We start from the raw sequence: 15,860 nt of genomic DNA, 5'->3' as shown, positions 1-15,860 counted from the left end.
TGCTCATGAAGACTGCGTGTTGGTTAGTTTGTTCAAGAAATATTACTAGTTGAGCTCCTACTAAAATGCCAGGCAATGTTGTAGGTGCCGATTACGTGTAGTCAACAAGACAGAGCTGGTCCCTGCACTCTAATTTTCTTGTCCCAAGGATCCAGGTTGCCTCAGGGTGTAATATAGTTAGGATCTTACTGTGCCACTTCCCACTAGAGGGCAGCCTGAAGCTTGCCCGCAACGGTGCCGCAGCAGCTGTTAACCCCAACAATCTACTACTACCAGGAATGAACTGTCATGAAGGACAAAATACCAAACTGCCTGAGGTTTGTATTTATTCTTTCAAGGTTATTGTTAATAAAATTATAAAATGGGTCAAATTTATCTTAGTCTAGCCTCCTATGTCTTTACCTTTTCTCCTTTTCCCTGCAAAGGTGGAGTGAATCACTTACAGGCACCACCTATAACGTAAGTGAAAAAAAATGTGGGAGAAACAAACGGGTGCATCCCTAATGAATAGATGCGTCAGGATGGGGAGAGGAGGTTCGTGGGGAGGGAGGGGTGAGCCTGGGAAGCACAGAACTGCAGGACAGCAACCCTGGAAGCAGAAACGTGTGTGCCTGCTTGCACACAGACACCGAGCTGCGTGTCTGCCACATTAAAAGAAGAGAAGAAACATATACCTTCTATTTATTTGTTTACTATTTATTGTTCACCCACCACCAACTTTGTCTCACACAGGATACAGCAATGAGCACTACACAGTACTAGCCCTCAAGGAGCATAAGTTTAACCAGGGAAGTGAGACGTTCAACAAATAGTTAGAAATGCGCTGAAAGTACCAGAGCAGTAAAGACTATTTCATTTACTAATAGCATAAGAAAACAATAAAGAGTGTAGTGGCATAAAACATTTTATTATCCTCAGGGACTTTGTGATTTCAGTGGACTGGCTCGTTTCTACTCCACAATGTCTGGGACAGAAAGGCTAGGGGTGATCGCTGGTAGGGAGCTGGAATCTAGAGGCATCTTTGCTCACATAGCTAGTGGTGATGCTAGCTGTCAGCTGGACTTCTGCTGAACTGTGAGCTGGAACATGTGCACATTTCTCCATGTTGTCTCTCCACATGGATGTGTTTGGGCTTCCGCAGAGTACGGCAGCTTTTTCCTAAGAGCAAGCATTCCCAGAGAGAAAGGGGGAAGTAAGCGTTCTGACGATCTAGCCTGGGAAATACCCAAGTGTCATTTCTGTCCTACTTGATTTGGTCAAGGCAATCACAAAGATCTACACAGGTTCAAGGAGAAGAGACACAAACGCCCACCCCCACCAACTGGTAGAAGAACCAGTGAAGTTCCATTGTAAGGAGAGCATGTGGGATGGGCGATAGTACTGTGGACACCTTCACGTAACACGACCTGCCACAGGCTGTCATGACAGCACAAGATGGGGGGCATATCGGCCTAAGGGGTCAGTCAGCAAAGGGCTCTGTGAGGAAGTCTGGTCTTCGGCTGAGGGGGGAAGGGTCACCTGGGGAAGAGTTTCAGATAAGGAATCAACAAGTGTAAAGGCTGTAGTCCAGACAGAGGCTGATGTGTTTCAGTGTGACGAAAGCATAAAGGGCAAAGAAAAAGTGCTGCAGGAGGAGGAAACAGAGGGAAGATACTACCCTGTGCCCTGGGTCAGACCCTCTGTGCTGGGCCCCCTGAGAACAGGAGCAGCCTCCAGTCACTGGTATCTTAGGAAAGGGGGCTGCAGAGGACAGTAGCAGACAATGACCATCCCCAAACTGGTGAAAGTAAGGGAAAAGCTGCATGGTTTAGTTACCATCCAACTACAGCAGCGGCCCCAGTATGGGAGATAAAATTGAATCTGCCCAAGTCTTAATCCAGATAAAATCACGGAAGTCTGGAGAAAATAACAATGCCTCTAACATGCCTGAGGCAGCTCTAGACGAGAGTCGAGAGTCGGCACAGGCATCTCAGTAACAGAATGGGGGTGGGGAGAGGCAGCAAGTCTACAGTAAAAAAGCTCAGGTTGCTGTCACTTAGGCATCTGCTACCTTGTACTCTTTCCCCTCGTCCTCAATTCAGATCAATGACCAAGTGGGTTTTCTTCACATTTTATACTTGGGGTTGAAGGTGTCTCAAGCTGCTGGTTTTATCTCAAGAGTCAGTTCCAAGAAGTTTGTCTTTAAAATGAATACAGTGTATCATTGTGCAGGTATTAATACATGATATCAGAGAAAATTATAAACATCTGTATGCAAATGACAAGAGATAAAACTGGAGAGTCAACTAGGGACTAGATCTTGAAGGACCTTGTAAATTAGGTTGGGAGTCTGGCTTGTGTGCTTCTCTAAACATACAATTTCAATCCAACTACAGATATATGACACGGATTACTGGATACTAAACTACCTGCCACACTGACTTATGCTTCTGAAATTTTTGCTCATCCTGCTTCTGCATGAAATGACTTTATTCACCTGGGGAAAACCTACTTATCTTCTAAGATTCAGCATAAGTGTCACCAACTCTGTGAACCCTTCTCAGTCCCAAATATATGGTCACTTTGGTGTCTCTATCTTGTATAGACTATTTCCATAGTACTTACTTTATTGTACTCATTCATAAATATATTCCCCATTCTAGTCTCTGGGTTCTTTGAAGACATTGTGTCTTATTTATTTTTGGATGCTCAACATGGTGAGCACTCATGAAATGTTTGTAGGTTACTGCATGAGTGAAAATTTCACCCTCAAACTGAAGCTGACAAGAATCTGATTCCCCTACTTTGGTGGGAGACCATAAATAGTTTGGTTATCTTTATTTGAACCTGATATTATGCCAATTTTGAAGGATATAACCATTACCAATATCACATAATGACTGCTCATTCTGGGCCAGTTGCTGAAATAGATCAATTAATAGATGTCAGTGTTAGACATGTATTAATCAATTTAATTCTCCCAATAGTCCTACGACAAATTCAGCAAGGGCTGAAAAGGCTAAAGCTGGTCACCTGGGGAAGAGGGCCCAAATGGACAGAAGAAAGGAGGAAGAAGATCTGTAGGAGTCTCATGAGCCAAGCACATAGGCAGGGGGGCTGAAGGGTAGAGTTCTTTAGGAAGATGGTTTGGACTGCATATTGGGGTAGATTTTTACTGCCTGTTTCAGTATGGGACCATGAGATGCAATCCATACACAAAATGGGTAGGATTTTTCATCAGACACATGAGCAAATGTATTGTTGCTAAAATGAGAAGTAACACTCTAAAACTTATCAAGAAAACAATAAAAATATCTTATTTTGTTTCCAGTTCCATAGAAGATGGAGTAAGCACATCCACCATATTCCTCTTGTTAATTACAATCAAAATTGTTGTTCAAAATACATGAAGTAACTATTAAAAAAAACTCCTAAGAAGTGGAGAAAAGAAGGCAAACTGGCTAGGGACTTGATGGACCACCCAGTGGTGAGTTCCTCAGGTGATCTGGTTATTATTTTGCCTCCTACATATCCTGGCTTTGTTGTTAGAGCAGTCTGCAACCAGAAAATGCCAATGCCCCACCCTCAAAGCCCCAAGAAAAGCCTATCTCTCGAACCAAATGATCAGGAACAGTATAGTTCTACAGGATGTTACCCCTTTGACCACCATACTCTAGGTAAGCGTCATGAAAGAACCCATAACTTTCCCCCTCCCCTCCAGGTACTGCAGAGACTGTGGGACAAAGCTCTGTTGACCATACCTACCTTGTACCAACAAAGTAGAGGTGGCACTTCTCCCTTCCCCACCAGGTACTAAAGAAACTATAGGGAGGAGTCCTGTTGATTATCCACAACCTGCACTAATTGAATTACCTCTCATACTAAGACAAACAACTCAAATGAGAAAAGACAATCAACAGATGCCAACATTGAGCTTACAAAAATGTGGGAATTATCGAACAAGGATTTTAAAGCAGCTGTCATAAACATGTTCCAAGAAGTAATTATGAACACTCTTGAAACAAATTGAAGAATAGAAAGTCTCATCAAAGAAAAAGAAGATATGAAGATCCAAATGGAAATTTCAGAACTAAAACTGACAGCAAGTAAAAAATTCACTGGTTGGACTCTAAAGCAGAATGGAGATTTAACAGAGGAAAGAATTACTGAACCTGAAGATAATATCAGTAGAAATTATTCAATCTGAAAAACAGAGAGAAAAGAGAAAAAAATGAATAAGTGCCTGTGGGACAATAACAAAAGATCTAACACTCGTGTTACTGGAGTCCCAGAAGGATAGTAAAAAGAGTACAGTGTACAAAAAATATTTGAAAAAATCATGGCTGAAAATTTCTCAAATTTGGCAAAAGATATAAACCTACCAATTCAAGAATCTGAGCAAACCCTAAAAGGATAACCCCAAATAAATCAACGCTCAGACACATCATAATCTAATATCAGAAAATTAAAGAAAAAAATCTTGAAAGCAGCTGAAGAGAAACAAAGTATTACCTACAGGGGAGTAACAATTTGAATAACTATAAATTTCTTATCAGAAATCATGGAGGAGAGAAGGAAGTGGCAAAATATTTGTAAAGTGCTGAAAGAAAAGAACTGGCAACCCATAATTCTATATCTAGTGAAAAATATCTTTCAGGAAGCAGGTGAAATAAAGACATTGTGAGATGAAGGAAAATGAAGTGATTTGCCAGTATCAGACCTGCTCTAAAAAAAGTGATTAAGTTCCTTAAATGTAAAGGAAATAACAGAAAATTGAGCTGTCAGGAATGTAGAAAGGGTATTTAAGGTAAATATCTAGGTGAATATAATCTCTTTTAAATTTTTAAAGTTATGTTTGATGGATGGAAGCAGAATTATAACACTGTATCATGTGGTTCTCAGTTATGTAGAGGTAATATTTAAGACAACAATATCATAAAGGAAGGAAAAAAGACCTAAGGGTGGTAAAGTTTTTATATTCTACTTTAACCGGTAAAAAAGTATGTATAATACAATCTCTATGGCAATCATTAAAAACCTATACAAAGAGAGAATTATTTAAAAACTATAGGTATATTAAAATGACATACTAAAAGGTGTTCAAGTATCCCATCAGAAGGCAAGAAAAGGGAAAGAGGAAAGAGGAAACAGAAAATAAGCAAAATGGAAGACTTCAATCCTAACCAAAAATTATATTAAATGTAAATTGTCTATACAGATCAATTAAAAAAACAGACATTGTCAGACTATATTTTTTTAAAAAAACATGACTCAGTGATGTCACAGCAAATGGCAGAATAGGAAATTCTAGGAGTTGGTCCCTTCACCAAAGCAACCATTGGATTCAATGATTTTGGAATTCTGGAATATGACCAGAAACTTCTAACAACCAAAGGAGTCCTTATAAGAATGAAGGGAGGGTGGCTGGTTAGCTCAGTTGGTTAGACCACGGTGCTCGTAACACCAAAGTTGTCGGTTCTATTCCCACATGGGCCACTGTGAGCTGTGCCCGCCACAATTAGATTGAAACAACCACTTGACTTGGAGCTGATGGGTCCTGGAAAAACACACTTAAATAAATAAAAGTTAAAAAAAAAAAGTGAAGGGAGAGGTTGCTGCTCTCTCACAAGTAAGCAGCATGTGCAAACCCGCCAGCATCCCTCATTCCTCAGACAGACATGCTGCAGCTGTGTGGATAGGAGCCTGCATTCCTGCAAAAGCTGGCTGATGCCATGGCAGGCAGTGGAAACCGTCTTTCAAAATTTGGGGGTTTCACTGGCTGCTCTGAATAGCCATCTTTGCATTGTTCCCGTGTCTGGCTCCCCACTTGCCGCAACCACCTCCGCCGGGCGCCTCTTCCGCCGCCGCGGACTCCGGCAGCTTTTTCGCTAGAGTCCTCGAACTCTCGTTTTCTTTCTAATCCGCTGCTTAGGATCACCGGCGTGCCCCACCATGTCAGACGCGGCCGTGGACACCAGCTCCGAGATCACCACCAAGGACTTAAAGGAGAAGAAGGAAGTTGTGGAGGAGGCAGAAAATGGAAGAGAAGCACCTGCTAACGGGAACGCTAATGAGGAAAATGGGGAGCAGGAGGCTGACAATGAGGTAGATGAAGAAGAGGAAGAAGGAGGAGAGGAGGAGGAGGAGGAGGAGGAGGAAGGTGATGGTGAGGAAGAGGATGAAGATGAGGAGGCTGAGGCAACTACGGGCAAGCGGGCAGCTGAAGATGATGAGGATGGCGATGCTGACACCAAGAAGCAGAAGACTGATGAAGATGACTAGACAGCAAAAAAGGAAAAGTTAAACTTAAAAATAAAAAAGGCCGCCGTGACCTATTCACCTTCCACTTCCCGTCTCAGAATCTAAACGTGGTCACCTTCGAGTAGAGAGTCCCGCCCACCTGCCCGCCCACCACGGGCAGTGCCACCCGCAGATAACGACACGCTCTCCACCACCCAACCAAAACCACAACGTGAATTTGCAACAGGGGAGGAAAAAAGAACCAAAACTTCCAAGGCCCTGCTTTTTTTCTTAAAAGTACTTTAAAAAGGAAAATTTGTTTGTATTTTTTATTTACATTTTATATTTTTGTACATATTGTTAGGGGTCAGCTATTTTTAATGATCTCGTGATGACCAAACCAGCCTTTGGAGCGTTCTCTGTCCTGCTTCTGACTTTACTTGTGGTGTGACCATGTTCATTATAATCTCAAAGGAGAAAAAAACCTTGTAAAAAAAGCAAAAACAACAACAACAAAACAATCTTATTCCGAGCATTCCAGTAACTTTTTTTGTGTATGTACTTAGCTGTACTATAAGTAGTTGGTTTGTATGAGATGGTTAAAAAGGCCAAAGATAAAAGGTTTCTTTTTTTCCTTTTTTTGTCTATGAAGTTGCTCTTTATTTTTTTTGGCCTGTTTGATGTATGTGTGAAACAATGTTGTCCAACAATAAACCGGAATTTTATTTTGCTGAGTTGTTCTAACAACAGCAAAAAAAAAAAGTTGGGGGTTATGCATTTTGGTCAGTTTTATGGATCACTGAGGACCAGCACAGATGCTTGCCTTGCATTTGACCCTGGGCAGCACCTGTTTCCCTGGGGGGGGGGCATCTATCAGATTTAAAGAGATGGAACCCCACTCCCCTGCCTCCTTATTTAGAGTCAGATATTTAAGGAACTCTATATCAGGTCATTGACCGACCATAGAGAAAATGGAACAGAAAGTTCAGTGACTACACAAAAACAAGGAATACACACTTTGAAAAAATAGTTTGGAAAAGTAAAAGCTCTAGCCCCCAACAAGCAAACATTAGCAATCCCTGATAACTAAGAGAATCACACTTTGAGAACCACCACAAATTTAACACTTAGAATGTACAGTTCTTAATAAAACATAATAAAAAAAATGAACAAAGAAACAGCGTAGTTTGGATGATTCACAGGAAAAAGAGAACTTCACAGAGACCTTTTCTGAGTTCAGACGTCGGATTTACTAAACAAAAACTTTAAATCAGTCATCTTAACTATGCTCAATGAGCTCAGGAAACCATTGAAAAAGAACTAAAGGAAATCAGGAAAACAATGGACGAACAAAATGAGAATACCAATAAAAAGAATTATAGAAAGGAACCGGCCAGAAATTCAGGACTGAAAAGTACATGAACTGAAATGAAAAATTCACTACAGGGGTTCAACAGCAGATTTGAGAAGTTAAAAAAAAAAAAAAGAAAAAGATCAGCAAACTTGAAGATAGGTCCGTTGAAATGATCCAGTCTGAGGAGCAGAAATAAAACTAAAGGAACGGAACAGAGCCTGAAGGACCTGGGGAAGAGCAGTAAGCCGACGGTGGAGAGGGCGGTCTGGCACGCGGCACCTCACGGAATGATGGGGCTGAAGAGGTGGGGAAGGGCCAGATCTGACAGTTCCATGCCTCAGTGACTGGTGAATGGTTAGTGAACACACAGGAGGCGGGAGATTGGGCGAGGAAGGGAACCTCATGACTCAGGGTCTGAGGGATGAAAAACGGCGTATGAAGCTGCCCTCCAGTGCAGTCCTGGAGCTCAGAAGTCCTGCTAGAGGGAGCGATTAGGAGCCATGGAAGCACCCCTGGTAACAGGAGATGGTGTAGCCGACCAACGTCTGCCAAGAACAGCACAGGGACGCGGGGCTGAACTGCGCGCAGATACCAGGGAAGGCGCCGCCGGCAGAGCAGAGGGGCTGAGTGTCATCGCAGCAGTGGCGTCGTGGAAAGCACGAGCGCGGGGGCACAGCAGCCAGTGACGAAGGCGAATGACGAACTGCCGGAGGGATTGGTAAGCCACAAACGCCGCGCACCTACTACGCGCTGCACTGCCTTTCACCTGGGACAGCTGGACAAACCCAAGCACACAACGCTCTGCGACTGCCACCTCAGGGGAGTGGGACGCCGCTGGTGACCGGCTCAGACGCGAGTCTGGAGGACGCGCGAGGCCTAGGCGGCGCGACCGCGTGGAAGAGGCTTACCGGCTGCGCACCTGCAGACTGCGGCCTGGCCACGGCCCAGCACCCGGCCAGCCCAGGGCGCCGCGGCCCTCCAGGCCTCGACGTCGGGTGCCCGCCGCCCCAGCAGGCGGACACAACGTGGTTCCGACATGCACCGCGCGCGTCTCCATCCCTGCCGGCCACTCCCGTCAGGGGGTGCCCGAGAGCTGGTTGCCAGGCAACGGGGCTAGGCGGCTTCCTGCTGGCAGTGGGCCACTAGAGCCGAGTCCATCCAGGGCCAGTGGAGTGCGTGGAGAGGCGACCGCCCTCCTTCTTCACCGCACAGACCCCGGAATCCAACTCGATGACTGTTCTGCGGGAGTGGGCGTCCTCCCAGTCCCAGCACCCATGTTCCCTGGGGTAGAGAGTTCCTCTAAGGCTGTGGCTCTTTGAGAGCCCAAATCCCCCCTCAGCTCTGCTCATTTCAAGTGCAAGGTTTTCTGGAAACCCCTACCCGGAACAGTGCACCCCACATAGCTGGAGATTTCCCACAGTTGGTTTTTATTTTGCTCCTTGAAAGTTACTCGATTCCTTGTAGAGACCTTCTGGAAAACGGCACATTTTAGGCAGTAGCCCAACCAAACGGGCATTTTTAAAAAAAAAAACCTGCTAAGGGTTCCCCCGTCTTCTCCCCCAGCCCACTATCATTCTGTCACCAGGGTTGGCCCAAACTGAACAGCTAACACCTGTTTTACTCGTCTGAGCATTAAAGGAAAACCCTTTTTGTGCGTTTCAAACTTTGAAATTCCTCTGTCCTACCACAAACTGATTCTGTCACCTCTCTTGCTCCTTCATTTTATTGAGAATAGTTTACATTCCTCCAGTTGTACTTCGAAGACACTTTTCATCCTCATTCCAGCCTGTAGGGCCCTTTTTCTCTAACCAGCAGCTCTCTGGGCTTTGCTTCTGTCCCCAAATAGCTTGAATTTTATGGCCAATGATTTCAATTGTCAACTTAGTGATTTTTAACTTTATTTGCCATGTATGCCAGTCTCCATCCCTTGCTAAAACAGGCAGTGTGTTTTCTCCAGTCCAGCTACAGAGATTCCAAACACTGCTGGTGAGAAGCAAAGAACCGTGTCACCACTCCTCCACAGTCGCATGCTTTCTAAGGGCATGTGCTCTTATTGCAGACTAGAAATTCTTTTATCCATTCTTGTGACTTTACTGTCTTATCAACTACAACATGATCCCCAAATTTCCTGCAGCCTGCCATAGACTTTCCACTCACTCTCACTCTACTTTTAGTAAATTATCTCACCTACATATACTTTGCATCTGTATATGTTTGTATACATCTTTAAATAGAAATGTGAAATATAGAAAAGTATGAAAATAACACAGGTATCAAATAATCTACCACCCAGAATAAGCAAATATTGTCATATCTTTCAAACCTTTTTTCCCAAATATTTTTAAATGTATTTTTTCCTCTATCCTTCTAAGTTCTTGGCTGGGGACCCTGTGACAACAAAACAAACAAACAAACAAACAAAAAACAGATTAACAGGGAAAAGCATACAGATTTAATGTGACATAGGATCCTTCATAAGGCAATGAAGAGCCAAAGAAGCAGTTAAACCTGAATGTTTTTACACTAGGTTTGATGAAGAGTGGAGAGTCATGAGAAAAAAACGATAGGATGAAAAAGGGTGTGAACTGAATATAGTAAACTGGGGGAAACCAAGTGTGGGGACAGAGCCCCAAAAAGCAGTTTCCAGGCTTTCGGCCTCACGTAGAAAGGTGCTGGCTCAGGTAGTAAATGGCCATCGACTGTGATCAAATGGCCATCAGCTGTGGCTAGTTGGCCGTCAGCTGTAACCAGTGAGCAATTGGCCACTAATATAACTGCTGTGGCTACGCTAGCAAAAAAAGGGGGGGGCTAGCAAGAAGATGGTGGCTGAGCCTGCAAGCGGCACAGTGAGGGTTGAGAATTGTGTTGCTCCTGGTTCCTGTGTCTCCAACCCAGCCGCCAGTGAGAGTATAGTGGTATGACTCCCCTACCTATGGCTCTGTGGGTGTTCCTGTTTGGCCTCACCATGTCCTGCATTCTTGTGTGGGGAGCGGGACCAGAGACCCCACAGACCCCGCCGGACGCCCAGCACAACACTTGGCGTAGTCGGCAGGATGCCCTGCACTACACCAAGGAAGGCCCATTTGTTCAGAATTCTCTCAGCATCCCTCTGGCTAGGAGATAAAGATGCTCCTTTCCTCCGTTTTAGGGAGGGTACTTCTCACACTGAGGGTTTTATGACCTGCTTCCGGGGAAGGTCAGAAAGTCCTTCCTGTACATTTGTTTCTCATATTCCTTCATCTTAAAATATTCATTATGCCAGAGTACCATATTTTAGAGTACTGGTCCTGAACCCTGTCATCTCCTGTTTGAAACTTTCCCAAGAAGTTTCATAGTCCAGAAACTGAGTTGGTAGGCTGTCCCATACCCCACTGACCCAGTCTGTCACACCCGGGCATAAGTCAGTCCAGTAAAACAGTTGTATCTCATTTCCGGAGCCAGTGTTGCAGGAAAGCTACCACTAAAGTCAGGCTTCTATTTGGTGTGAGCAATCAGGTATTTAATAAGAGGCATTTCTATGGAAACAAAAGAAAAACAAAAGCTAATGGTTAGAACAAACTATAAATTCAGTTTTTGAGTCCAGAGGGTAGTCGAGACAATTTCTAGGTGTTAGACTTGAAGCCTCTACAGATGGAGTGAGGACAGGCAGTGACAATTTGACAGATTTTCCTGGTTTTCAGTGTTAATGTCTCTGGTGATGTCATCAGGTGTTCTGGTAAACTTTCTGAGGGGCCCACTCAGAAAGGCACCAAGTTTGTCCATACATGAGCTATTATGGGGATTTCTCTGTTTTAGTTTTTAGTGATTCCAAGTCAGAAGGATGGGAGAAAAATTGGAAATGTTAATTTGGAGAGTTGTAGCCAGATAATGGAGGAAACTAGAAAACTTTAGGATCCAGCCTAGTTTATAGGTAGATAATGAAAACTTAAAAGAGAATGAACAGCACTAGAATTTAATATCCACAAGATTGTGCTAGACTTTTCCATTAAAACATAATCTTTCTCTGTAGTCATCCCCATTTCTATTCACCTCAATTTTTTTAAAGCCATTGAAAGGTTTTAAGAAAGGAAGGGAGGGTGACACGATCAGATGTAACTTTTGGAATGATTACTCTAGTTGCAGAATGAGAATGGCTTGACAGAGGGCAGAGCTGGGGTAGGTGTAACATTTAGGAGGCCACTGAGGCTATTTAGACGACAGGTGATAGCTGGTGTCATATCACACCCCTGCTTCAAACCCCAAGCATAAAGCCCCAAACCCTTCAAATGGCATTCAAGGCCTTCTACAATTTGGCTCTTAAATCGGTCACTCAGAGCTGACACAGGTTTCTGTCATTCCTCAATGTTCCAAATTCTCTTTCACTGCTGTTAGCTTTGCCTGGGGTATATTTTTCACCTCACTCTTCCCCTTGCCAACTTATACGTATTCTTCAAGTTTCAGCCTAAATATCATTTCCTCATGGAAGCTTCCCCTGACCTCCTTGAATGTTCTAGCTCCCTTGCTGTGTCCTCCTTTTCACACATTGCACTTGTTCAATGTCAGCTACCCCACTGATCACAAGCTCTAGAAGGGTGGGTGTGTCCCTGTCAGTGTTTCTTATGCCTTAAACACGGGCAACATTGAATAAGAATTTGTGGGAGGAATGAATGAATTCGCTCCCAAGGAATTTGCTTCACCATTCCTCTCATTTCTGTCATACTTCAATCCCTACCTCCTCTGACTTCTTTTGAGCCTTGAGGCATGCTTACGTCTTTCTCCTTAAAAACACTTCCCTGGATGCCAGTGCTTTCTATAGTACCCCATTTCTCTCTTTCCATTGAATACCACTAGATTTCTGGAAATAGTGTTTCATCCCTTTCATGTGTGTACTTCAGTTTCTAATGTATGCGTCTGTTTTCTTTCCAACTTTGGAAGATCCTTAAAGAAAGAACCATATCTTGCTTACTTCTCTCTTGCCTATTGTCTCTTGTGTGTAATAAGAACTCAGCAGTATTTTCTGAGTTGGCATGATTCGAGAGGACATACCTGTTGTAATATTAGTCATTTAAAACAGCATAGGAATTGAATAAAATTTAGTTTATAAAATTGATTTTGAATGTTGATTCCATGGGAACAAATTATTTTTTTTGAATTGGGGAATATTGGGGAACAGTGTGTTTTTCCAGGGCCCATCAGCTTCATATCAAGTCACTGTCCTTCAATCTAGTTGTGTGTGGGGGCACAGCTTAGCTCCAAGTCAAGTCATTGTTGTCAAACTAGTTGTGGAGGGCGCAGCTCACTGGCCCACGTGGGAATTGAACCGGTGACCTTGGTGTTATGAGCACTGCGCTCCAACTACTGAGCCAATCGGCCATCCAGAACAAAGTAAATTATTAAATGATTACAATTATTCTGTTTTATTTAGTTTAAAAAATGTATTAAATTTATTGGGGTGACATTGAATAAAATTATGTTTCAATTGTACAGTTCTATAATACATCATCTATTTATTGCATTTAATTAGAGGAGACAAGAGGATTTCAGTACAGATTATGAAGGACAGCCCAAGATGCTTCTGGGGACTTTGGCATTTAACTTAGAAACCTAACACCTTCTCTAGAAACAGTACTGCTATGCTATCAGCCACGTTTCAGCTGTTTGGCCTCAGAAAGGGATCATTGTGCACACGGAATGAGGAAGAAGGGTTACAGAGCCCGTGTGCCCACGAGATGGCCAGATGCAGACTTACTGAACTATGAGAGGGGAAGGGCCAAGTTAAAGGGGAACTGAGAGGGAGTGTGGAGTGTGGGGTGACCAAAATGTGTCCACCTGCAGAAAGTGTCTGCAGTTGGCCAGTATGACCAGTGAATTCAGGAGGTGAGGATGAGAGGTGACCTCCTACCTAAGACCCATCAACGGTGCACTACTCTCTGTGGAATAAAATGAAAACTCCTTAGCTTTACTGGATTTCCACTCTCATCTGTTCCCCACACTGCAACTCGAATGGTCTTTTCAAATGCAAATATGATTTCAGCATCCCTTTGCCTAAAGCCCATCAACCGCTTTCCATGTCTGCATGATCTGCTCTGCCTCTCTGGACTCATCTTGTACCCCTCTGGGGTCTGACTATACTGGCCTTTCAGTCCCTTTAGTGTCCAGTCACAGGGCCTTGGCACATGCAGCTCTTTCTACTGGGAGTGAGCTTTCCCTCCCTTGTTGCCTAGTGAACACCTCTTCATACTCTGTGTCTTAGGTCAGCTATCACTTTATCAAAGAAGCTTTTCTATAATCCCTCCTTAGAGTGCTCTATCGCGTCTCTTTCTTGAACTTAACTCCAGTTGTCGTAATACACTTGTTTTTGTGATTAGTTGGTTATCCTATTTGTTTCCCTCAATAGCCTGTGAGCTCTCGGGGGTGGAACCATGTCTATTTTGGCTCTTCACTGTGTTCCCAGGGCCTGATAGACACTTGAAAACACAGTGAATACATGGGCTCAACTTTTGAGGACAGGGAACAGAAGGCCTTCATTGTTGACTATTTCGGTGACTGCACAATGAATGGATACATAAAATATGTGTATAACTAAGAAAGCAGTGGAAAAAGAGAATCATTCATTCACTCCAAGACAGTTAAAGGCCTACTCTATGTTGCGTAATGTGTTAGACTGAGGACAACCATGGTAAACAGGATTCAAACTCATTGGCTTTAAGTCACATTGGTACATATACACCGCATTCCCCAAAAAGAAGACTCAGCCGGACCATCAGCTCTAATGCATCTTTTGGAGCAAAAATTAATATAAGACCTGGTCTTAGAAAATATAACATAATACCAGGTCTTATGTTAATTTTTGCTCCAAAAGACACATTAGAGCTCTGATGGTCCGGCTAGGCCTTATTCTCAGGGAAACATGGTAGTATGCTTCAGCTATATGCCCTGGGCCTAGATTTCACTTAGGCTATCCTCCCACTTGCTCATTTCAACCCTTTGTTCCTGTTTGCTTTGGAAGGGCCATCTTAAGCCCCAAGCAAATTTGGCTCTTACCTGTATAAACTCTAACTAACCACCCCCCACCCTTTTTATGACATGTTATATCATTTTGGTGGCCTGATTTCAGGATTCCTTATAATGCTCCGCTGGCCAGAGTGACCAGCTAGCCAGGCTGCCTTCCTAGAACCGTGGCTGGGAAGACCTCCTCAGGGGTGAGTCCAGTCAAGGCCATGTACATGTGTACGGGGTGTCGAGGGCTGGAATGCATCTGGAAGGGGAGAAAGGCTCTGCCTGGATGGCACTGCTGGCCCAGGCCAGACCCACACCCCAGACACTTCAAACATGGGCCTCTGTGTGCTCAGCAGTCCTCTGCCTGGCTTTCTTGATGCTCAGCTTGACACTTGACTCCAGCAGTGATCTGCAAAAGAGCTGTGACCAAGAAGTATCCACTATATCAGTGGTGCTTCAAATAGAGGGGCTCACCTTTGCATTCTGTTATAGGGAGAGACCAACCATAGATAAGTGCTCCCCATTTTCTGTGTTTATCCAGATCATTTTCCCCACTGGACAGTTCCAACACTATTTGCCTTCTCTTATTCTCCAGGTTCTTTGACCTCCTTACAGACCCCATAGCTTCTGATTACTTGCTTCGTTCTCTTCCTTGATGTGTCATTTGGGCAATTATCCTGCTTGCCAACCCAGGCCTTCCCCATCTCTCTCCCATCCTGTCGGTCCCCTTGGCTGAACACACTGGCACAGCATAAGGTTGCAGACAATCCTTCCAGGGAAAGGTTGCCAGGCAACCGGCTAGCTGCATTCTGTACGCTGCCCCTGCGACCTTCTGGTAGACCTTCTGGTAGCTACGGCAGGCGGGCTCTGACTCCGCCTCTGATCGGGCTCTGACTCCGCCTCTGATCGGCAGCTTCTTGCCCTGAGCAGAATCCATCCCATCCCGTGTTAAGGCGGCAGTTTACTTTTGCACCTTAAAAGTGGAAAAGGGCATGCCCATAGCCTCAGACCACAGATTTCATGCAGAGACGTGGCCTTCTGGATAAATTACAGTCTTGACCACCTTGGCACTTCTGTTTGATCCTTCACAGGGACAAGACAGAGTACAGAGGGTGGTCATATTTAAGGAGGGCAAACTAGAGTTTCTCTACAGCAGCAAAGGAAATGCAATAGCAGTTGTATGCTTCAGAAAATGGCCTGTCTTGAAGACATATTCCCAGAGGTGCAGAGCTTAAGTGGACTCGATGGACCCCAGAACATACATGTAGGCTTCTCATTGGAACCCAGACCTCAAAATCACTTTGGTCAG

At 44.0% G+C, this 15,860-nt stretch overlaps 1 protein-coding gene across 1 annotated transcript; it reads left to right on the top strand.

Moving 5' to 3' along the window:
• The first annotated feature begins 5,795 nt into the window (after positions 1 to 5,795).
• Positions 5,796 to 6,724, top strand: LOC117024931 (prothymosin alpha-like). Its single transcript, XM_033110641.1, has one exon. The coding sequence runs from the start codon at positions 5,932 to 5,934 to the stop codon at positions 6,259 to 6,261; it is 330 nt and encodes a 109-aa protein (XP_032966532.1). The 5' UTR covers positions 5,796 to 5,931; the 3' UTR covers positions 6,262 to 6,724.
• Positions 6,725 to 15,860: the final 9,136 nt, after the last annotated feature.

Source organism: Rhinolophus ferrumequinum, chromosome 7, assembly GCF_004115265.2.
Source record: "Rhinolophus ferrumequinum isolate MPI-CBG mRhiFer1 chromosome 7, mRhiFer1_v1.p, whole genome shotgun sequence".
Classification (NCBI taxonomy): domain Eukaryota; kingdom Metazoa; phylum Chordata; class Mammalia; order Chiroptera; family Rhinolophidae; genus Rhinolophus; species Rhinolophus ferrumequinum.
The sequence above is the reverse complement of the archived record's forward strand: the minus strand, read 5'-3'. Positions and strand labels throughout refer to the sequence as shown.